The sequence below is a fragment of the Eremothecium sinecaudum genome, chromosome II (genome assembly GCF_001548555.1).
Source record: "Eremothecium sinecaudum strain ATCC 58844 chromosome II, complete sequence".
Classification (NCBI taxonomy): Eukaryota; Fungi; Ascomycota; class Saccharomycetes; order Saccharomycetales; family Saccharomycetaceae; genus Eremothecium; species Eremothecium sinecaudum.
In genome coordinates, this window is record NC_030893.1 from 122,693 (window position 1) to 144,522 (window position 21,830).

At 40.3% G+C, this 21,830-nt stretch overlaps 12 protein-coding genes across 12 annotated transcripts; 7 read left to right on the forward strand and 5 right to left on the reverse strand.

Moving 5' to 3' along the window:
• Positions 1-66: 66 nt before the first annotated feature.
• Positions 67-2,058, forward strand: MRE11 (MRX complex nuclease subunit; the record flags this gene model as incomplete). Its single annotated transcript, XM_018130348.1, has 1 exon — positions 67-2,058. The coding sequence occupies one exon, from the start codon at positions 67-69 to the stop codon at positions 2,056-2,058; it is 1,992 nt and encodes a 663-aa protein (XP_017985556.1).
• A 218-nt stretch (positions 2,059-2,276) lies between these two features.
• Positions 2,277-3,095, forward strand: PLP2 (Plp2p; the record flags this gene model as incomplete). The annotated part of the gene is made up of 1 exon (XM_018130347.1): positions 2,277-3,095. One exon carries the CDS (start codon positions 2,277-2,279, stop codon positions 3,093-3,095), a length of 819 nt encoding a protein of 272 aa, XP_017985557.1.
• Positions 3,096-3,167: 72 nt separating this feature from the next.
• UBP8 (ubiquitin-specific protease UBP8) lies at positions 3,168-4,580 on the reverse strand (the record flags this gene model as incomplete). Its single annotated transcript, XM_018130346.1, has 1 exon — positions 3,168-4,580. One exon carries the CDS (start codon positions 4,578-4,580, stop codon positions 3,168-3,170), a length of 1,413 nt encoding a protein of 470 aa, XP_017985558.1.
• A 369-nt stretch (positions 4,581-4,949) lies between these two features.
• Positions 4,950-5,624, forward strand: AW171_hschr269 (alpha/beta hydrolase; the record flags this gene model as incomplete). Its single annotated transcript, XM_018130345.1, has 1 exon — positions 4,950-5,624. The coding sequence occupies one exon, from the start codon at positions 4,950-4,952 to the stop codon at positions 5,622-5,624; it is 675 nt and encodes a 224-aa protein (XP_017985559.1).
• A 483-nt stretch (positions 5,625-6,107) lies between these two features.
• On the forward strand, positions 6,108-6,878 carry AW171_hschr270 (alpha/beta hydrolase; the record flags this gene model as incomplete). The annotated part of the gene is made up of 1 exon (XM_018130344.1): positions 6,108-6,878. The coding sequence occupies one exon, from the start codon at positions 6,108-6,110 to the stop codon at positions 6,876-6,878; it is 771 nt and encodes a 256-aa protein (XP_017985560.1).
• Positions 6,879-7,191: 313 nt separating this feature from the next.
• Positions 7,192-8,079, forward strand: RFM1 (Rfm1p; the record flags this gene model as incomplete). The annotated part of the gene is made up of 1 exon (XM_018130343.1): positions 7,192-8,079. One exon carries the CDS (start codon positions 7,192-7,194, stop codon positions 8,077-8,079), a length of 888 nt encoding a protein of 295 aa, XP_017985561.1.
• A 113-nt stretch (positions 8,080-8,192) lies between these two features.
• On the reverse strand, positions 8,193-9,527 carry ERG8 (phosphomevalonate kinase; the record flags this gene model as incomplete). Its single annotated transcript, XM_018130342.1, has 1 exon — positions 8,193-9,527. The coding sequence occupies one exon, from the start codon at positions 9,525-9,527 to the stop codon at positions 8,193-8,195; it is 1,335 nt and encodes a 444-aa protein (XP_017985562.1).
• Positions 9,528-9,740: 213 nt separating this feature from the next.
• ESC1 (Esc1p) lies at positions 9,741-13,742 on the reverse strand (the record flags this gene model as incomplete). Its single annotated transcript, XM_018130341.1, has 1 exon — positions 9,741-13,742. The coding sequence occupies one exon, from the start codon at positions 13,740-13,742 to the stop codon at positions 9,741-9,743; it is 4,002 nt and encodes a 1,333-aa protein (XP_017985563.1).
• Positions 13,743-14,011: 269 nt separating this feature from the next.
• TRS130 (transport protein particle complex II subunit TRS130) lies at positions 14,012-17,269 on the forward strand (the record flags this gene model as incomplete). Its single annotated transcript, XM_018130340.1, has 1 exon — positions 14,012-17,269. One exon carries the CDS (start codon positions 14,012-14,014, stop codon positions 17,267-17,269), a length of 3,258 nt encoding a protein of 1,085 aa, XP_017985564.1.
• Positions 17,270-17,343: 74 nt separating this feature from the next.
• On the reverse strand, positions 17,344-18,102 carry HEM4 (uroporphyrinogen-III synthase HEM4; the record flags this gene model as incomplete). The annotated part of the gene is made up of 1 exon (XM_018130339.1): positions 17,344-18,102. One exon carries the CDS (start codon positions 18,100-18,102, stop codon positions 17,344-17,346), a length of 759 nt encoding a protein of 252 aa, XP_017985565.1.
• A 298-nt stretch (positions 18,103-18,400) lies between these two features.
• On the reverse strand, positions 18,401-19,978 carry GUA1 (GMP synthase (glutamine-hydrolyzing); the record flags this gene model as incomplete). Its single annotated transcript, XM_018130338.1, has 1 exon — positions 18,401-19,978. The coding sequence occupies one exon, from the start codon at positions 19,976-19,978 to the stop codon at positions 18,401-18,403; it is 1,578 nt and encodes a 525-aa protein (XP_017985566.1).
• A 702-nt stretch (positions 19,979-20,680) lies between these two features.
• Positions 20,681-21,580, forward strand: AW171_hschr277 (HBL331Wp; the record flags this gene model as incomplete). The annotated part of the gene is made up of 1 exon (XM_018130337.1): positions 20,681-21,580. The coding sequence occupies one exon, from the start codon at positions 20,681-20,683 to the stop codon at positions 21,578-21,580; it is 900 nt and encodes a 299-aa protein (XP_017985567.1).
• Between the last annotated feature and the right edge of the window lie 250 nt (positions 21,581-21,830).

Below are 21,830 nucleotides of genomic sequence, written 5' to 3' on the forward strand. Positions count from 1 at the left end.
GGCCAGTACATTTAACCCACAAGCAGCTGAAGGCATATACCATTAGGGCTACCCTGCTGGTTTAAGATGGAGCAATCACATATTGAATTGGATGAATACCCTGAACCTAACACTATTCGTATACTTGTGACCACTGACAATCATGTTGGTTATAATGAATCCGACCCTATAACTGGAGATGATTCGTGGATAACGTTCCACGAGATAATGATGCTAGCAAAAGATAAAAATGTGGACATGATACTGCAATGCGGTGATTTATTCCATGTAAACAAACCCTCCAAGAAATCTATGTATCAGGTGATGAGATCAATACGACTTGCTTGTATGGGCGATAAGCCATGTGAATTAGAACTATTAAACGATCCATCTGATATTTTTACGACTAGTGAGTTTAATACAGTGAACTACGAAGATCCCAATTTTAATATAGCAATTCCTATTTTTGCAATAGCAGGAAATCACGATGATGCTTCGGGTCATGGTTTACTTACGCCGATGGATGTGCTACAGGTATCTGGATTAGTGAACCATTTCGGAAAATTCAAACAGGCAGACAATATTGATCTAACGCCGCTTTTGTTTCAGAAAGGAAGAACAAAACTTGCCTTGTACGGGCTTTCTTCCGTTAGAGAGGAGCGGCTATTCCGGACCTTTAAAGAAGGCAATGTAAAGTTCAATATACCGTCGGAGGCGCAGGAGGAATGGTTTAATATCATGTGCGTGCACCAAAACCACTCTAGTCACTCTAATACTGCATTTTTACCGGAGGCTGTTCTCCCAGATTTCTTAAACATGGTCATTTGGGGACATGAACATGAATGTATACCTCATTTAGTTCATAACCCATCGAAAGGTTTCGACGTTTTGCAACCAGGATCCAGTGTTGCAACTGCTCTTTGCGAAGCCGAATCTAAGGATAAACATGTATTCATATTGGAACTGAAACAAGGCGAGCCTCCGACATTAGTTAATATCCCATTGACTACTGTAAGACCGTTTTTGATGGAAGAAATATCACTAGCCGATGTCCCTGAACTCAAACCTCACGATAAGGTAGGGATATCTCAATACCTAGTTGAAAAAGTTAACTCATTGATAGAAAAGGCCAATAGGATGGGTGCAGAGAAGGCCGGTGTAGTATATGATGAAGCTAATATTGACGATCAACCATTGCCGCTGATTCGCTTGCGCGTGAACTACAGCAGTCCAACCAACTCAGCCATTGATTATCAGGTCGAGAATCCAAGGCGCTTTAGCAATAGATTTGTGGGCCGTGTTGCGAACGCTACTAATGTTGTATACTTCCATAAGAAAAGAAGCCAAGCTCGTACCTTAAAAAAGGGGAGCCCTATCGATTTGGACGCTATGCATGAATATAATCATGAAAATGGAGATCTAAAGGTACAGACACTGGTTAACAAGTTTTTAGTTGGCATGAACTTGTCATTGCTTCCTGAGAATGGGATGAATGAGGCTGTTCGTAAGTTTGTCGACAAAGATGACCGGAATGCATTACAGGACTTCATTGACCGGGAAGTGAACAATGAAGTTAAAATATTAGCCGAGAATAAGGACATAATTGGAAATGAAGAATATGACAACTTCAAGAATATCATAAAGCAATCAAAGCGAACCACCCAAAGTACTTCTGAGGAGCCCTTGCCAAAAGTTGAAGCCGTTGATCCACCGCTTCGAAGAAGCCCTCGGAAGAGAGCTTCCGCTAAGAAAGCTAAAGAGGCCGTTTCTGCTGAAATTGTAGACTCAGATGATGATATCATGGAAGGAATTGAACCAGCAGAAGTACCTGCCGACCATGATAGTGACGTCCAAGTGATTTTAAGTGATGATGATGTATCGGATATTAATGAAGACATGCAACCCAAACCACAACCTAAAAGGAAGTCTAGGGCTTCTACAAGGTCAACTACCAAGAAAAAACCCGCACAAGCTGAATCGAGTGCTACTAAAAAGACCAAAAATGCCTCTTCATCTACTCCTAAGACGGCTATGTTGCAGGCGTTACTAAATCGCAAAAGGGGTGCAAACAAAGACTAATATATCAACTAATTCTCGAATATATATCAAAAAATTATTTTTAGCACAATTATTAGTCCATTGAGTGGAAAGCGGAATAATTGTCTCTAATAGCACATCTTAATAATTCATTATATGCCAAGCGTTCAAAATGTAGAACATGAAAAAAAGTATCTCTTTATAAAAACTTCGTACCCTACATAGCAAAGCATATACTAGTGGAATTACAAATTATAGAAATGAATTTAGGTAACGATCAGAAGTTCCTTGTTCAGGTTGATGAAACTGAGGATACCGAATGGAATGATATTTTAAGACAGCATGGTGTTATACCGGAAAGGCCACCTTCGCCAACCGCTCAATTAGAAGAAGCCATAGAAGAAGCCCTTCAAAAGCAGCACGACAATAGACTAGAAGGTAAGGATTTCTCTGATTTAGAGGAACTAGAAGATGACGAAGATGAGGAGTTTCTAGAATTCTATAAACAGAAGCGTATGGCTGAATTACAAAAATTACATCAGAAATCGAGATTCGGCCAAGTATTCCATATTACAAAACCTGAATATAATGAAGAAATTACGCAATGTAGCATGGGAAAGGCTGAAGGTGAGGGAGTTTATGTATTTGCACATTTATCCTCAGAAGCCAAGCTACAAAGTAGGTTGCTATCTGCATTGATGCAACAAGCTGCTAGCAAATTTCCGGATGTGAAATTTGTTGACATTCCAGCCACCAGAGCAATTGAAAACTACCCAGAAGATAATACTCCGACTTTATTAGTTTACTATAAAGGTGACGTAGTCAAAAACCTTGTTACCCTTTTGGAATTAGGAGGCAACAATACTACGTTATTGGATCTGGAAAAACTAATGGTAAGAGTTGGAGCAGTAAACGATAAGGACGAAAGGCTTCTTATTAATCAAGATGACGAAGAATCTAGAGAACAACGTCGTTTAAAGTACTCTAACAAGAAAGGAATTCGATCAGGTATTTCGGATCGGTTCAATGTCGGCGTAGGTGATGATTACGATGATGATGATGATGCTTATTTTAATTAAACCTATAATGTGTTTAGATTTCTATAGAAAACTACAGGTATTTTTAATGATGACAGCATTTGAATTAAACGGTTAAGCGACGACGTAGCACAACAGATAAGCTTGCTCTTTTAGCATATCCTCTTCGGATATCAGAGTAACCATAGAGTCATTAAATCTCACCCATCTATCGCCATTTATCCTGCAAATGGTAGTGTAGTGACCCTGGTCGACGGAACCGTGATGCGAGATAATAGCAGTTAGGCGGTACGTCATATTTGGTACAGGATTTTGATCATCTATAGGCTTGCAATAATCCTTCATGTTGAGATGCTGTGGAAAGGATATGTACTCATTCAATTTGACGCTTGTACCGTTCATTAAGTGCTCAAAACGTTTTAATTGAAGCATCAGAACAGGCGGTAGTTTCGCCATTGTAAGTTGCCGCGTGGGACTTCTGGTAGACTGACAGCTTTTGCAGCGATAGGTGTAGTCTGTTAAAGGCTCACGCCTGTGGAAAGAGTCTAAACACTCGATCAAAGTAGACTTGCTATGTATACCCAACGATAGGTCCATTATTGGATCTACAGTCGTGTTGCTGTCGTCGTTACACTCAGCACACACAATGCTAGATTCAAGTCGACCCTGGAACATTTGATGGAGTATACAGCCGCATGGAGTAGGCTTTGTGGGAGACCCATGGAGGCGCACGTAGTCCGCATGGAGCTGGTTAAGCAGGAATTGCCAGAACTCATGTGCATCTTGCTGCGAGTATCCCGCCAAACTTTTGTTGATCTTCCAGGAACATGTTAAGAGGTTGATAAATCCCTGCTGAGAGCACTGCACGGGATTCAAAATACCGCTGGTCTCTTCCTCAGAAGTTGGCGGCGTCAAGGCTGGCTTGTCTTTACTGTGCAAGTACCCATAAAGGCTCGATACAACCTCATCAATTGCACAGGATATACAACCCATCCCATCCCGTACATCACAGTACCTTTGGTGAGTTTGTCCTAGTAATTCTCGTAAAACTGGCGGAATGTGCACGAGGGTTTGCACAACACTGCTCATAAAACATGTAGAGCCCATGTTCACTAACCCATGGAGCCCGTCCCGACGATCTATCCCCGGCACTGAACTGCGCGATAGCACCTCGTCCCAGTATTTAGGAACAATATCCATCCATACCAATTCGTTATCTCCGATATAATTAAAGCATCTAAAGCAAAACAATAGCTCGTTCACCGCATTCACACCGAATATATGCCCAACCTTCTTACTATGCTCCAAAAAATGCTGGCCGTTCCAGCAACCGACAAAGCCGCATTGAAGACAGAGAAAACTATTCCCGCAGTTAATCTGCAAGCACTCAGAACACCGCATAGCCCTCAAATACCTATTCTTTGCATCACAGTTCTTAATCAAGTACCTTACGGTGATGCATTCCCTAACTACCGCGTCTCCGACTTTCGGATTCTGCATCACTTGCTCTATATGTTGGCATACCATATCTAAAACACTTTTCACCTCCAACTGAGAAGTCCGGGATTCTGTATACGTTTATAGCACTTTGACTCTGTGTACTAGGCCAAGCGTTAATGCTCTAAATTTGTTCCTTTCTAGTCATCACAGGTATTACCCGGCTCCTAGATTCGAGTTTGATTTGGAAGCTTAAATCCGGCTCCTTCAGGGCGTGCCGAGAAGGAACCAGCCGTAAAGAAAAAAATGACTGATCAAATCATACGATTTCCTAATGGGAGAGTTACAACTTTAAGATCACCGCTGAGATTCTCAGCTACATGCTGAGCAAATGTATATATATTGGGGCGGGGGTGATGCATATGATAGGGGAACTTCAATTGAAGGTCAGCGACAGATATGGCTAGTTCTAAGAAAATATTGATGCTCCATGGCATGGCGCAAGATGGTGAGTACTTCAAAGCGAAGACTAAGCGCGTCAGAAATCTTCTAGAACCCTTTGGCTATGAGTTTTTCTACCCGACATCTCCGGTACTTACGACTACTGTAGACATACCGGACAATATCGGTGAGAACAAAATAAAGACGATGTCGGGAGTATACACGTGGGTGCTCTATGACTACCTTAAGAAAGAGCACTATTTGCCGCAAGAGTCGGTAGAGTTTATACGTGAATATGTGCTGAGGAATGGGCCATTTGAAGGTGTAATTGGGTTCAGCCAAGGCGCCAGCTTTGGCGGATATCTGGTAACAGATTTCAATGGGATTCTGGGTCTTACTGAGCAGCAGCAACCTCCTCTGAAATTTTTTATAAACTTTGCAGGATTTAAGTTTTACCCAGAAAAGTACCAGGAACAGTACAGGAAAAATCCCATCCAGATACCGTCGCTTCATGTTCAGGGAGATCTCGATACGATCACCGAGTCTGCGAGTGTGAGAGATCTATTCGAATCCTGTGTGCAGGGGTCACGAACATTTTTGAAACACGGCGGCGGGCATATTGTGCCCAGCTACAATCGTTTCTTAGCGAAAGTTGTGGTTTGGTTGCAAGCAGTAAATCCACAAGGTTCATAGACATGTAGAGGTATATTTCTGGACTAAATAGACTTGAAAATACTTTTATGTATGTTTTTATTATCTTAGCACCCTTAGAACAATGCGTACGTCGGCATCGAATATCTGATTACCTTCCAATCTCTTCACAGGAACCAGCATGATTCTGCGCATGCATATGTATAGACCAATCGGATGCGTGACCTGTGGAACAAAAATGATCCGTTATTACCTTTTCTGGACAAATATTGTGTACAGTAGGCACCACGGTTATGGACGGAAATATGACGGATTGGCACTGCATGTGCACAATGTGGGGACATTACCTCGAAGAGCAGTAATCATCTTCAGGTTTAACGCCGAATGATCCGTTACCCGGATAGAGGTATATTAATTTGACGCCGTGTTTACCGAGAAAGGCCATTACATACAAATTAAAGTAGCTGCTTGCATGTTGAGCTAACCAAAAAGGTTACCAAATACCCTGCATTTTCGAGAAAAGAGATGGCTGCTATTTTGAATAAAAAAATATTGATGCTGCATGGATATGCCCAGTCGCAGGAAATTTTTCGATCTAAGACTGGAGGTTTACGGAAGGCTCTGGAGAAATTGGGATATGAACTATATTATCCGCAAGGGCCACTAGAAATTGAACATGTTGACTATGGTTCGGGCAATGACGACAATGAACTAGCTGTAAATGGTAAAACCGACCGGCACGGCTGGTGGCGTCGAGATGCTACAGGTTTCTTTACTATTAAACAGGCTACGTTAGATTACTTGCATGATTATATCATTGATAAGGGCCCCTTTGAAGGCGTAATAGGGTTTAGCCAAGGAGCAGCACTAGCTGGGTATTTGTGCACAGATGTCAGGGGCATTTTAGGGCTGACATCTGATATGCAGCCTGATTTTAAGTTTTTGGTAAATTTCAGCGGATTCAAGCTAGAACCGGAAATCTATGCTGCCAAGTTCAAAGAACCACTAAAAATACCTTCACTGCACGTGGTCGGAGAATTGGATACCATAGTGCTGCAAGAGCGCACAATGGCTCTTTATGACGCATGCCACGTTGACAGCAGAACACTGCTGAAGCACACGGGAGGACATTTTGTTCCGAATTCCAAAAACTTTGTTGCTAAGGTGACCAATTGGCTAAAATGTATGAATGCGGAGCCGTCATCAGTGCCAAAGACTGTTGTGCCGAAGACTACCAGCCGTTCGGGTCCGCAATCTGATTTACTTGACATCATGGCTTCTCTCGATATCAAATGAACATAAACAAAACAAAACAAAAGTACATGATCAATGCTAAGCCATCTTTCCATGTGCGATCAGAGTCTCAAGCACTTTTACATAGCTTTATTTTAGTAAACCTCCTTAATAGAACTGACATTTACGCTGTATATTTCATGGTTACCCGGCAATACGACGCCTTTTCCTTCGTATAACCGAAAACGGCGACCGAAAATCATTCTAACAATTACGACTGACTTATGCAAGTTCATAATTATCCATTTGCAAAAGTAGTTTTATTAGAGTGTATTATTTGCTAGAGTTGTTTTAAGCGGTACCTAATATACTTGCAATGGTATCGGAATCTGATTTGTCCCCAGAAACTGCTGATTTAGCGTCCAATAAATCATGTTTTAATAATCAGGATGAGGGTGAAAATTTGAATTCGAATGCTGAACTAGACTCAATTGCTAGAATTAAAAAACGCCGTTTAGATCTATTGGACCGTGCCAATAAAATTGCAGCCGAGGTGAAACCTATGGAATTCGAGTCTTATCGGGATTATTTTATCTTGAAGACTTTTAAAAGAGGGAAGTCGGACAGTGGAAAACTCGACGTCAGCAACCTAAAAAGATTTAAAATTAGTGTTTACTATGAAAGAATTTCTAAATCCAACGAAGAGAAGCGCACTGGAAGTACCCCATCCAGCTTGCCAGAATCATCTGCTGAAGATAATGATTATAAACCTACTATGACTAGAATTACAAGGAAGCAGTCTCAGGATGTATCTAATTCAAATTCATCCACTCCTGTTACTTTTGATGACAAGAAGGGAGCAGATGGAAATTCATTAAACTCAATACGAGCTGATATTTCTGTGGACAGCATAATACCAAAAGATAATAGTGCTGCAAATGTAAGACGATCTATGAGGTTAACAACGAAAGAAAAGGAAAAATTGAAGAAGTCTCCTTCAGAAAAACTATTAAAGGAGGGCGAAGAGCCTATGTTCACGGATTTGTATGAAGTAATTATTCCTAAAATCCCTAATCCTGTACGACGGTCAGATTGGGTTCTAAATAAGAGAGAGCGATACATTCGGGAGAAACACGTACCGGTTAAACATATCCCTGAGCAAGTGAAGATAAACGAGTTGGTAAAAAATAGTAGGATTAAAACAGTATTATCGAGGTTTGAGGGCGGTCTGGCAGGTGTTAGAACTTCAAAAAATTCACCGTAAATCATCTTTCAGAGCTCTATCTCTCGCATTATACTTCAACTGCTTATTTACGAGCACCTTATATTCGATATATTATATATTTAAACAAAAGTAATGCATATAGTAAGGACATTTTAGACTAAGTTCTCATAATGAACAGGGTTCTCCACCAGAATGCCGTAATCCTCTTGGCGAAGATCAAGTAGTGTAAGGGACTGAAATTCAGGTGTCTTAGTTTGAGTACTTAAGTCTGACGAAGATGTTGCAATCAAAGCAATTGCATCGTGTCCACCTGCTCCCGGAACCATTCCAGTTAAGACACCTTTCAATTTGATACAGTTATCTAACAATTCAGTTTGGGATGGTGGTTCAATAGCAGCACCAGATTCCCTTGTAATTAATCTCAAATTCTCACGTATATTGCCTACAGCTTCTTGAAGCTTCAATAACAGTGGAAATTCCTTGAGATTCTTGCCCATATCAATAGCTTCTAAAGCTTTCTTATATTCTGCTGGAGAAGACTCCGAAAGGATTCTAAGGTGATCCAACGTATCCATAAACTGCATATTCCAGTCATTTATCTTATTAAAAATATCCTCACTACGAGGTAAATTGTCAGCATGCCACTTTTTCACCAAAGCTACCATCTTTGGAGTCTCAGATCCAGCGCTAACGTCACCCATAACAATTCTCAATCCGGGTGGTAGTAGTATTCTATTAAAAACAGCATCCCAGTGATTATCAACGACCTTGACCAAATCCTGATGATACTGCCCAGATCCATGTGCACTCAAACCCTCAATTAAGCTCGGCTGGAAACGCGTATAGGTGGTTGTTCCAAAAACAGCTGCGCCAACGTCAAATCCACTTCCAACCTTTCCTTGAGCCTGACAATGAGCGATTTGGGCTAAGTTATGTACCAAATTTTGATCATTTTCCAATTTAATATCAAGGTCTTTCTTGAATACTGATACCAAAGCCGTTGTAAGCACAGTAACCAAACCAGCGGATGATCCTAAACCAGTCTTTGGTACCTTTGTGACAGTCTCTCTATGGAAATGAAACTTCTTAAAACCATTTGACTTCTCTATACTGTTCTTCTGAGAATTATAACCTGAATCAGAGAATATATCAACGTATATATTCCCATGCGAAGCAGCATTAGGTTGGAAGTAGTTAAAGACATTGACCAAAACCATTTCCACAAATGGATTTTTCTTGCCATGAAGTTCCACAGGAAGGTAATGATTTGATGGATCTATTTCATACGTCCATTGATCATTATTGAATTGTGAGCTAGTGACAACTACTCTAAATCTATTACCTGGATTAGCATCTTTTTCGTATACTACAGCATGCATGCGAGAGGAAAGTGCAACCACATATGCTTGGTATTTAGGATCTAAAACCAAGTATCCTCCAACCAACAAGCACTTTCCGGGAGCGCTATATGCGGTTTTACTGTCCATCTGTTGTGTCATTTATATGATTATTATTTATTATCGCGCTTAAGTCGTGGTAAAGAGTAAGATGTATACATCACTAACCAAAAAATCCTTATGTAACTGTTAAAATTAATAACATAATATTTATACAAACACCCAAGAAATGTACATCAAATGATATCTATAATAATGAATAAAGTTCTTCTAAGAAGCATAACCTTTACCTAGCTTCTTTATTTATTTACTCTTGGATCCAGGCTTACGCGTTTTCTTTTGTGGATCTTGTACAATAGACCTATTTTTTCTACCTTCTCGTGAAATTGGTCTAGAAGTTTGGCGATCAGTAGGTATAGCATGTATCTTTCTGCGCTTACCTACATGTACAATTGAATCATCTGTAATGGCCTTTCTTCTGCGACGTGTACCTCTCTTTTTATCCCTAGAAGATGGTTTGCTTTTGGGGCGCGATTCAGAATGACTATCTTTTGAATTTTCTTCTATGATTTCATAGGTATCATTACTGAAAGACGCAGCCGAAGCAGCAGTGCTTGGAGCAGAACGCGTTTCTTGCTGCGGTGGCTTTGTAATATATTGTTCTTCGGGAGCGGCTTCGTCAATATCATCTGATTTAGTCAGTATGTCGCTTTGTTCTAAATGAAGCTCGATTGAATTATCAACACGGTCAGCTGCAGACACAGATATGGATTCAGAGAATGTAGGACTTTGTGATCCCCGGGAAAGTTCAGAGGAGTTTTCAATCTCTTGGGCAATTTTTTCAAAAGTGGAAACATCTTCTATAATCTTAGTGCGCCCTATAGAATCATTAAGGTTCTCAGGCATGCTGTGAACTTGAACTTCTGCATCAGCACCACTAGGCTCTAGTGGAGTCACTTCTTCTGATGACGATTTTTTGGATGATGAGCTGTTATCATCAGAATCCCTAGATGATGTAGAACTGTCGCGTTCTTCCACCTCTGAAACTGAGGAAGATGCTGATTCAGAGTTATCCAAACTGCTGCTGTTATCCTCCATCCCTTCTGCAATTGTACTTGCGTCCACACCAAGCGGTTGCACAAACTCCTTGGCTAGTTTTGTTAAGTCTTTCACATGCGATATTATTTTCTTGAAAGGAGATACATTATCGTTACTTTGGTCAGCTTGATGGAAAGGTTCTTGTGTGCGGATTTCTACCTTAATATCATCAACATCCCTCCGATTCTCAACCGCATTTTCTGAAGCAGAATCGCGATCCATACTTGCAGTATCAGAGCGTGAATTATTTCCTTCTAGCTCCTTAACAGTTTCGTCATTCTCAGATGCATCCGCGCTTTGCACATCATAATTACCTCCATCAGCAGGATCTTGGTGTGAATCCGAATAATGTATCGATATTTGTGGACTTTCTTGAGCTTCGTAAATTGATGTATCATCGGTAAATGACTTTCCTTCTGATAAACGGGCGGAGGAGATCACCACTTCACGCGACTCACGCGATTCATCTGTTTCCAAAACACCCGAGCTAATGAGTCTATTTGATAATTCTCTATATTCTTCAATAACTTCCTCAGCTTGTTTAACACCTACCGATTGCATCTCTTCCGTATTATAAGTTTCCGTTGCTTCGTCTTGAATTCTAGCTCTTTCGTCTTCGTTAGCTTTGTATAGATTGTTGATATTACTCTGATCATCGAACTCCAAGTTCGATGATTCTTCTTCACCAACGTTTATTACTTGGAGTTGAGGTGTTCTGTTCTCTTCTGTTGATGGCGGTGGCGTTCCAAAGGCAGTATTAGACTCACTTGATTCGAGTTCTGTTAAATGAGAGTTTTCTCTTATCGAACTATTTGGTGCAGCTATTATTACTTCTGCTGATGTTGGCGTACTGCGATCAGTTAACTCTTCAATCGGCACACTCTCTAGGGCGGTTTCTTCATTAGGGATGGTACTCTCCTCACTGTCTTGGGTATTCGCAGTGAGAGTTGGGATTGATTCATTTGTAAATGAGCGAGGCACTTCATTTAGCTCTGCCGGAGTCTCGTCTTCAAAACGGCTAGTCTCAGTGATATGGTTGAAAGAGTGCAATGAAACTTCTGTGGAATGCTCTTTGACATCAGAAACATCCTCATGCTTTTGGCCATCGAATGACTTACTTACGGATGCACCATGAGTACTAGTGACGTGCTCACTCATATTTCCATCCGGTGATTCAACCTCTTCATGTACTGTTTCATTTAGCACAATATGCTTAACATTTATACGTTCGTCGCCATTATCAAGCTTGCCAGGCTGACGAGATGGGGAACATCCAAGTTTTTCCAGAAGATCTTCCAACACCACAGAACCTTGAGAACCATTATCGTCACTGAAAGGATCTGCTTGAAATGCTGGTGAGTAATGCCCTGGAGGAGAAGGATTCTCATCAACTATTGTTTCATTTAAATCTGCACTATAGGCAGAACCAGTGTATATGAGATGATATTTCGACGGCTCATTCCCTTTCCCAATAGGACTATGCCGTCCTGCAGTGTTGCTTTTAGGGCTTACCTCATCATAGGAGTAATATAAAGAATCACTTTCCGCAGATTCTAGACCACTTTGTAATCCTGCCTTGTTAGAATGCACAGGTGATAAATCATCTATGGTTTTAACCTTTAGGTCTACTTCCTCGTCGTGAACAAAAGATGACATATCTACATCTTTAGAGGGGTTCTCAGTACCATCCACTGAATGTCTATCATTAATTTCAGTAACTTGTATTGAATCGTCAGATTCATAGTCCATTGTATCGATCCCTTGGTTTTCATAATCATTCAGATAAGTTTCGTCCTCTTTACCCTGATGTGATGCATCATTATCATTTTCCGATCTCTTTGATTCGACTTCTGCTGCATTCAAATTGACTTCTTTATCATCATCCAAATCTTCAAAAGAATGAACTTCAGCATCAATAGCTTCATAACCGCTTTCTACTTGCGATTTATCTTCATTAACAGAGCTGCCATCTCCAACAGCCAAATGAGGTTCCAAAGCACAACTAGCAATTCCCTGGGCAGATGTACCTGCAACTTCTCCCTGATCATGTTCCAATGCGTCGTCATAACCAGCTTCCTCGCCTGTATATGTTTCAGCTGAAGATGAAATGATCTCCTCTATAGATGAAGCTTTCACGTTATTTGCCTCTTCACTCCATTCTTGATTTTGAGTATTAAACTGTAATATTTCATTTTGATTTTCTTCTTCGCAGCTAAGGTGGGTTCTTTCACTGTTTTCATTCGCATAATATTCAGTATCTTCGTAATGTGTACTCGACTTAGAATCATGCCCATTATCCAAAAGCGCACTGCTAACTTGTGTTTCCAGTCGTTGCCTTACGTCATTCCTGTGATCATATTTGTATTCTTGCTCTTCATCTTCATCTTGATCCCCTTGCTCCTCCTCTACTTGTTGTTCTTGGTCCTGCTCCTGTTGCTGATACTCATCTTCCTTTTCCCTTTTATATTCCGCTTCATCTTCCACTTCCCCTTCACCTTCCTTTTCTTCTTCCTCCTCTTCCTCCTCCTCTTCCTCTTCCTCTTCCTCTTGCTCTTCTTCTAGTTTGAAGCCCAAGTAACCAAATGAATTAGGCTTAGGCAACGTTTCTTGTTCAGAATCGCTATCTAAAATTACTACTTCGTCCGCATAACTATCACGCGGAACATTCCTACCTCTATTACCATTCCTTTCTTCAATGGTATCATTACCAAAGTGTGCAAAACTATTTTCTATGCTCTCTTCATAGTTTTTAAATGAAGTATCCGTACCATACTGAAGTCCTGATTCCCCTTCCCCTCCTGCAAAGCCTTCAGACTGCCCATCGACAACATGAAGTGAGTTTTCAGGTAGCGCAGAACTACCATATATCGAAGTATCAGCGTAACGCTCAACTGCACTATCCTTTTCAAGTTGCGCTGCAATATACTGCTTGAATTTTATGTCATCTTGCTTAATTTTATTCAGAAGTTGACGCCCTCTGGCAGCCAATGATTGGGCCCAATTTAACGTATTTGACGTGTCAGCCATAATATCACTGTAATTCCTCCTACTTAGCGCCATACCATTCCTTATAGACCCAGCAACGCCTTCTTGTCGTTTAGATACTCTAGAATTTGTTTGACGCCTATTATTTCCAAATGGCGATTTATACTGCTTAAAAGACAGACCCGGAACTGTGTACTTTTGATTACTCTTCTGATCCCCCATTTATAAACAATTTAACAGCATTAACCTGTCACAAGCTCTTATAACCTATTATTCGTTTCTATTTCACCAGATGGTTGTTTATTTTGGGGGTGTTTGTTAAGCATTCTGTAAGATATTATTAATATTATTATGTGAAAACCGTTAAAGAAGACATTCATATAAATTAAAACATGGCATCGTATTCTACTAAACGAAGAATATTGTGTATAAAGGCAAGATTGAATGCATTTTAAGGACCGTTACAATTGTATACTAGATTTAGGTACTTAATGGAAGACACTTATAACAATTATACGGTAAAAGTGAGCTTTTTTGACCCATTGGGTGTATTTGATGCTATTCGTCCTGAACTAGATAAATTGTTACCATTAAACGCAGTTTATTGGAAAACAGATGATGGTGTATTACGATCAATAGGTAAGTTACCTGTGGAATTTATTCCCGCTGTTGAGGAGGTAAAAGATGATCTTCTGCAAGATAAACCATTAATATTTATGATCAATGTTACGTGTTCCTCTGTAAATGAATACAGAAATAAAGTTCGACCATTGATTAGACGTTGGGTGCCAGCTACAGATGCTGCTGTTGATATTGGAGAGAAGTTTAGTTTACCTTCCGAGTATGTGATTCTTTTTCATTCAAATTCAGAGGTATTAGATTCGAATCTATTTAAGTCGGTATCTTTAATTGAGAAGCTGAATAAGGACTTTCCTTCCATCAAGGTGATTGAAAGTAAGACTATTTACAAGAATGATAAAGAAAAACAAGACTTTTGGAACAGTACCATGAGCTTTTTTAAAAACACTCTGTTAACCATCTTCCAGAGGCGTCTAGGTATCCTGGAAACAGAGCTTAATTCCAAGAAAATCTCTTTTGAGAAAGCATTGATACTGGAAGAGAAGATCCTTTATTTATACTTATCATTTCGCATTTATGACAAAGCAATTCCTCAGTTGAGGAAAATCTCATCGTATCTAACATCTGAAGCTATGTCAGAATTGACAGATGGTGATATTGAAGTGCCATTTAGTGTTCCAGTGAATGGAATAGAGACAATTTGTGAATCAATACAGTCGCATACGTTGACAAAGTACTCTATTTATAAATATATCCTGGTGCATCAACTACTGTTGTCAGAACACTCAGTTTCACCAATGTCATCTACCCATGCACAACTACAAATTGCAAGGGAATTCTACATGCATGTAAAAGCCATATTTGAGGGATCCAAAAAGTTGCTGCAGTTTAACTATTTTTACTTGGAATGCCTTCTAAATCGCATTTCATCCAATAAGGACGATATATGTCATGAAACGTATGCTGCACTACTGTTGCATCAACGTGATTGCTGGCTAAAGTTAGTCTATGCTAATACCAATTTTAGAATTGAAACAATATCATTCCCACCAACCAGCGTTGTGTACGAGGACGATAAATTAAAGAATACTTACGAAACAGAAGACATGTTTCAGAAGACCTTTATCGAGAAAACTTCCTACTTGTTGGATTCATTTAAAAAATGTAGTAGGAAACACCAGAGGATGATGGACTGGCTAACGGTTCAAAAATGCACTCTATATTGCCAAAGAGGTGAGTATAATATTGCATTAGATCTACTAAAAGCACGCTATGGTAGCCATATAGATCTTAGATGGCGTGGAATGGGGCGTTACTTATTAGAGCTGTATGTCAAATGCATAAAGAATTTGCCTTCCCTTGAAAATTTAGAACTAGATGGTGGTAAACTTCCCGTACGCAGTGTATTGAGGAACTGCTTTTTAGATCTATTGGTACTTTCACCTGATTCTAAGCTTCATTGGTGGAAAGAATTTCAAGCGCTGCCTGATGAAAATGAGAATCAGTTAATATATTTATTGGACAATGTTTTCAAAGTTGAAATATCAGGTAAAACCTTTCTTTCGCAGCCTAATACTTATGCGTTAACCATCACAGTACTAAATAACGTGATTCCAGGTGCCGTAAATGTCTCATCAATAAAACTGCTGCTGAAAAATGCTGGTGGTGACTTATTGGTATTTACTGCATCTGAGATAACGATAGCAGAAGGCTCTAACTCAATAATACTTGAAGCTACAGATGTGAAATTCTCAACCTTTGAGTTTATCAGTCTTGAAATCACTGTTGGTAATACCACATTCAGCAAGAGTTTTGAATTTGAACCCAGTCGTTATCTCACATTACAAGAACTGTATTGTAAGGAGAATTTTAATTGTCTAATCTCCATGATGAAAAGGACAGTAGTGAATGATATTAAGCTGCATTTGGAAATCAAGAACAAAAAATCGGTGAACAACTTTTCATTGCAATTAACTGCAATTCGATCCGGTATAAAAGATAACAAATCTGCGTTTTCTTTTAGTAAGACGGATTTATTGCATACTCTCACAATCAATGATATGAATGTGGAAGAGATACCTTACTTTCTCAAATACCCTATCGACAATATCAGATTGGGCTATGACTTGCAATTTGAAAAAAATGGACTTAAATATCGTCAACGTCATTATACAGATATTGAAGTTCGCTTGCCACTTTCAGTCACAGTTGGCGATATTTTTAAAAGGGATTGCTTTTATTTCAAATTCATGGTAAGTGCGTGTAGTAATTTCCCGATAGCATTGTATTCGTGTTATTTGGACCAAGATGACTCCAGCCGACAGAAATATGTTATCTCAGATGGGTTTAAGCCTGAACGGGCAATTATATTAAGGCCTAATACTAATGACTTGTGTTCCAACATTTATAAGATTCAGGTTAAGGATAACCTCAGTTATAAGCAGGCAGATTCATTCAAACTCGTGGTTGAATACTATACTGCAAAGCAAATTCTGGATCGGATCGTCACTGAGATTTTCCTTCGTGACTTCTTACAATCGAATAAGGACAGTCACGAACTATGGAGTGAGTTTTGGAGGCGTAAGGTCCTGCCCCAAGTGATATACGATTACTCTCACTTTGGAGAGATGAAATTAGTCAAAATACTAGGTACATCGCAACAGTTGCTTTCTTTTATTAAAACAGAAGTATATGATACTGGGCTCCGTGATCAATATTGCATCTTCATTAAGACATTGACATCCGGCATTGAAATTCCTCCAGAGCTGCTAAAAAATTTACCTAGCGATGGAAACATTCTCACTGTCCCTGTGTCGCTACCACATATAAAGCATTTGTTCTATGTTGAACTAAAACCGGAATTCCGTAGTCATTATGCCTTTGGGGAAATCATTCCTATGGAGCTAAGAGTAAGCAATTTATCTTACAAGTGGGGAATTAATGATGCAGATGCAACTTATATTCTTAAAGTATTCAATACTAGCGACTGGGCCATTAACGGCAAACGCCGTGCGGTTATCGAGAGCGCAGAAGTGAATTTTAACATACAAATAATTCCCTTGCGGCGCGGTGATTTGCCATATCCTAAGGTTGAAATTTATACAAGCGATAAAATTAAGGTTGATGAAGTCGATTACTTGAACTCATATGAAACTGTGCTCGTTGTGTAGTTAATAGTTCACTAATAAAATCGTCTTAATAATAAATAAATACATAATGATGTCATTCCATCAAAACGAGCTACTTAAAAATTAGTTATTGCATCACATAATGACTTCGGTTCTGGCTTATGGCTCACGACATGTGGTGGCAGCCCGGCCTTCACAAGGTATTGTTTCGTTGTGGGACCAATCGAGGCCACCTTGGCTTTCAAACCCTTTAGTATCTCAACGATTTCTGAAGTGCCTTGAGGGCTAAAAAAGACAACCCAATCATCCTCTTGGAACAATTCCTGGAATCTACGCAAGTTTCCACCCAACTCCTCTGTTTTGTACGTTACTATCTCGGAAACCTTGAATCCAGCTTCTGTCAATCTTTTAGGAATGATATCTTTTCTGATTTCTCCTACAAGCAGTAGTATTGGGTCCTGGAAAGCGGCTGGACACCCAGGACTGAGTTCATCAATTATGAATTCTGCCAAAAGGCTGCCGTTACCTGTTTCTTTACCACCTCGTACATCTTTGAACCCGCTTTTAACAAGGAAATCTTGCGTTGCAGGGCCAACAGTGTAAACCGTTTTATTCAGCAATTGAGTTTTCTCTGACTCAGAAATTACTGGAATAACCTCTTCAACTAAACATTGAACAGCTCTTTGAGAGGAAACAACAAGGTGTTTAACTTTTGGAAATTGTTGTTGGTCCCTTATTATACTTAAGATATCATTGGGAACGTGGGTATGCTTTAACAAAGGAACAAAGATAGGTTGCCAACCATTCTGTTCAAAATGTACTTGGTATATATCTGAATCCTCCGCCTTGTTTTTCAGTAAAATAACCCTCTTCATTATATCAATTTGTTATGTGCTTAAGTTTACCAAGTGTTAAATTAAAGGTATTGAAATTTAAGTTAACTTAGTAATGAGTAATAGGGAATTGAAAATAAAGTCTATAAACAAAAACGCATAGTATAAATTTTAGTTTGAAGATGGTTCAATAGGGTATAGAGAATGCTATTTGAGATAATTTTGCTTCTTATTTCCTTATATCTTTATAATGGTTAAAAACGGTTTACAGAATGAAGAAATATTCTAATTGAACACTTTCACGATTTACTTATTGTACAATTGTAAACTATTAATACAATTATTCCCATTCGACAGTAGCAGGTGGCTTAGATGTGATATCGTAAGTCACTCTGGCAACACCGTTAACTTCGTTCACAATTCTAGATGCCACTGCCTTCAAGAAATCATGTTCAAATGGATACCAGTCAGCAGTCATGAAATCAGTTGTCTCAATTGCTCTCAAGGCAATGACTTGATCATAGGTTCTTTGGTCACCCATCACACCAACAGACTTTACTGGAAGCAAACATGCAAAAGCTTGTGAGATTTTGTTGTAAAGACCTGCCTTCTTAATTTCCTCAATGTAGATGTGGTCAGCCTGTCTAGCAATTTCGACTTGCTCTCTGGTAACTTCACCCAAAACTCTGATGGCAATACCTGGACCTGGGAATGGGTGTCTCCAAACCAAGTCGTGTGCAATTCCCAACAATTCACCCAAATGTCTGACCTCGTCCTTGAATAACTCTCTTAGTGGTTCAATTAACTTCAGTTTCATGTTTTCTAAGAGACCACCGACATTGTGGTGGGTCTTGATGGTTTGTGATGGACCCTTGAAGGAAATGGACTCAATGACATCAGGATACAAAGTACCTTGCAACAAGAATTCAATTTCCTCACCGTTCTTTGGTTTGATCTTGGCGGCTTCCCTCTCAAAAACGTGGATGAATGTGTTACCAATGATCTTTCTCTTCTTTTCAGGATCAGTAACGCCTTTTAGTTTATCCAAGAATTCGTCAGCAGCGTCGACGACAGTCAAGTTAATTCCCAAACCTTCACCCAAAATTTTCTTAACATTGGCGGCTTCGTTCAATCTCAAAACACCGTTGTCAACCAAAATAGCATGGAATCTTTCACCAATAGCTTCGGTCATCAACTTGGCAGCGACAGTAGAGTCAACACCACCGGAAACAGCACCAATAACTTCGGCAGTTGGACCAACCAAAGTTTTAATACGTTGAATCTCGGTTTCAATGAAGTTCTCCATAGTCCAGTTTTGGTTAGCTTTACAGATGTTGACGGCAAAGTTCTTGAGCAAGATTTTACCTTGGGAAGAGTGAGTAACTTCAGGGTGGAACTGGATACCATAAATTGGTTTTGACTCATGTGCAACACCACAGAATGGAGAATTATCGGTAGTTGCAGTCACAATAAAACCTTCTGGTAGCATGTGTAGCTTGTCTCCATGAGACATCCAAACAGTAGAGTTGTCGACGCCTTCAAATAGCGGGCAGGAAACCTCTTGAACGTGCAAAGTAGCACGACCATACTCCCTCTTTTCTCCTCTAGCAACCTTAGCACCGTTGATCCAAGCAATTTCTTGTAAACCATAGCAAATACCCAACACTGGGACACCTAAATCGAAAACCGCTTGGTCGACGTGAGGAGCATCCTCAGCGTACACTGAGTAAGGACCACCAGACAAAATAACACCCTTTGGCTTCCAACCCAACTCGGCAATCTTTTGGGTGCAAGGCAACATCTCAGCGTAAACATTAAATTCTCTTAACCTTCTGGTTATCAAATGAGAATATTGGGACCCAAAGTCCAAAACTAAGATAGTATCAAAAACATTAGAAACTTGTTCAACAGCAGCCATAGTGAAACAATTATTAGGTATAAACTAGGAAACCGAAATATGCAGCTGTTCCGTCTTAAACGTAGTGAGATGTCTATTGGACAAACAACAGGAGTATTATAACAGAAAGTATTTCTCGCAATACGAAAAGAGACGTATATTGGTGAACCTCATCTCATCTCGGAAAATCTGGTCCAAGTCAAAGTAGTGAAAATTTCACTGTTACCCGGAGTTCCCGAATAATTTTTTTCAATTACAAGTTTATTGATTTGTTCTAAATTGTACTATTAGAGAGTTACAGAACCAGAGCACAATGCATGCTACTTGTATTTATCTAATGCCAACCTAGAGAGTTTCTGAAAGGCCCTTAATACAGATACAAGGGGTCATACTGTAAATTGAGGTCTCAGTGTTTTGGAAAAATATGCTGTGACCCGCGTGCGACACCTGGCCATTATTATACAATAGAATGCCCAAAACTTGTCAAGTATGCGCTAGTGCAGTACTTCCACAAAGGCCCTGGTGCATTGCTTCCCTAGATTGGAAGAACTATAGGAGTAGCAGGACTTAGCGGCGGCTAAAGACTTCGTCACGTGAGGTATAGAGCCGGGTAATCGGTCACGTAAGCGGGTGCTTTTCGGGAATTGACATTCTGCTGCACGAGAATGACCTTCAGCTATACATAGGACGACCTTATTCTGCCAGTTCTTTTAGTACCTTGCAATGGGAATGAGCAATACCATCCACGTCTCTGGTTTCCCTAGGGATACTAGAGCAAGGGACATGGCGGCTGATTTCGAGTCGATTGGCAAAGTTGTCCGAATTGATATTCCCCCTATGAGGCCTTTCCAGGATAGGCCATACGCATTTGTTCAGTACGAAACACACGAGGACTGCGAAAGAGCTGTAGAGGCATTGAGTGGACGCACGTTTTCATTGGACACGCGATTCAAGTACCATGTACAGCTGGCGCGATCAAGACCATATGCTACGAAGGTTCCGGGCCCTGCGGGTAGAACTGCGGGTAGGCCATATACTGAGTTCCGAGACACCAGAGGAGGTATGCTTAGTGGCTACAGGGGAAGAAATCATAGAGAACTAGATCCGCGCGACTTCAGAGGTGTAGGCAGAGGTCTTTCCGGTGGTTACCGAACCGACTCCAGGGTTCATAAGTTCAGAGAACCACGGCAATATCGTGATAGAGAACCTCCCAAGGCATACGAGAGCATCAGTCCGTACCTACATGACGTAGCACATCCTCTTTCACCTGATGGCTATGTTCCTCAATCTCTTACCACTGCAGACTCCCCCGCAAAATCCTTTGACTCAAGCGTAAAGGAGGAAACCCAGTCATCGAAGCCGTCATATGCCGATCGTAATGGAAGCCATTCCGACACCCCCCAAACACAGCAGCCTGAAGGTTCACCAGCACAACCTCACACTGATGAAAACAAGGGTTCTCATGAGCTGATGGCACATGGCGCTCATGGTGCGTCTCATGGAGTTGATAACAGTAACCTTGCAGATAGCGCCGATAAAAGCCCCGGATCCGGTGAAAACCCTAGCGCTGCAAGCCAAGCTCTCGGCGATCTTTCCTCTCACACAGACAACAATTTGCCTTAGCACACTTCCGGACATATTTCATATCATCAGCACCATGCCATGGCAGTATAGTTGCCGCACATCCCTAATTTCAATTATTCTGTTTTACCCCACACCCATCTGTAGCCATCATCATATCACTTTACACAGCACATTTCTGATTGCTGCACTACAGAAAAAGAAAACAACCCGGTACTCCATAACCTAGAAATCGAAATAAATCCCCGACCCCCTGTCAATGCTTATCGCCCATAAATACCTGTATATTTAT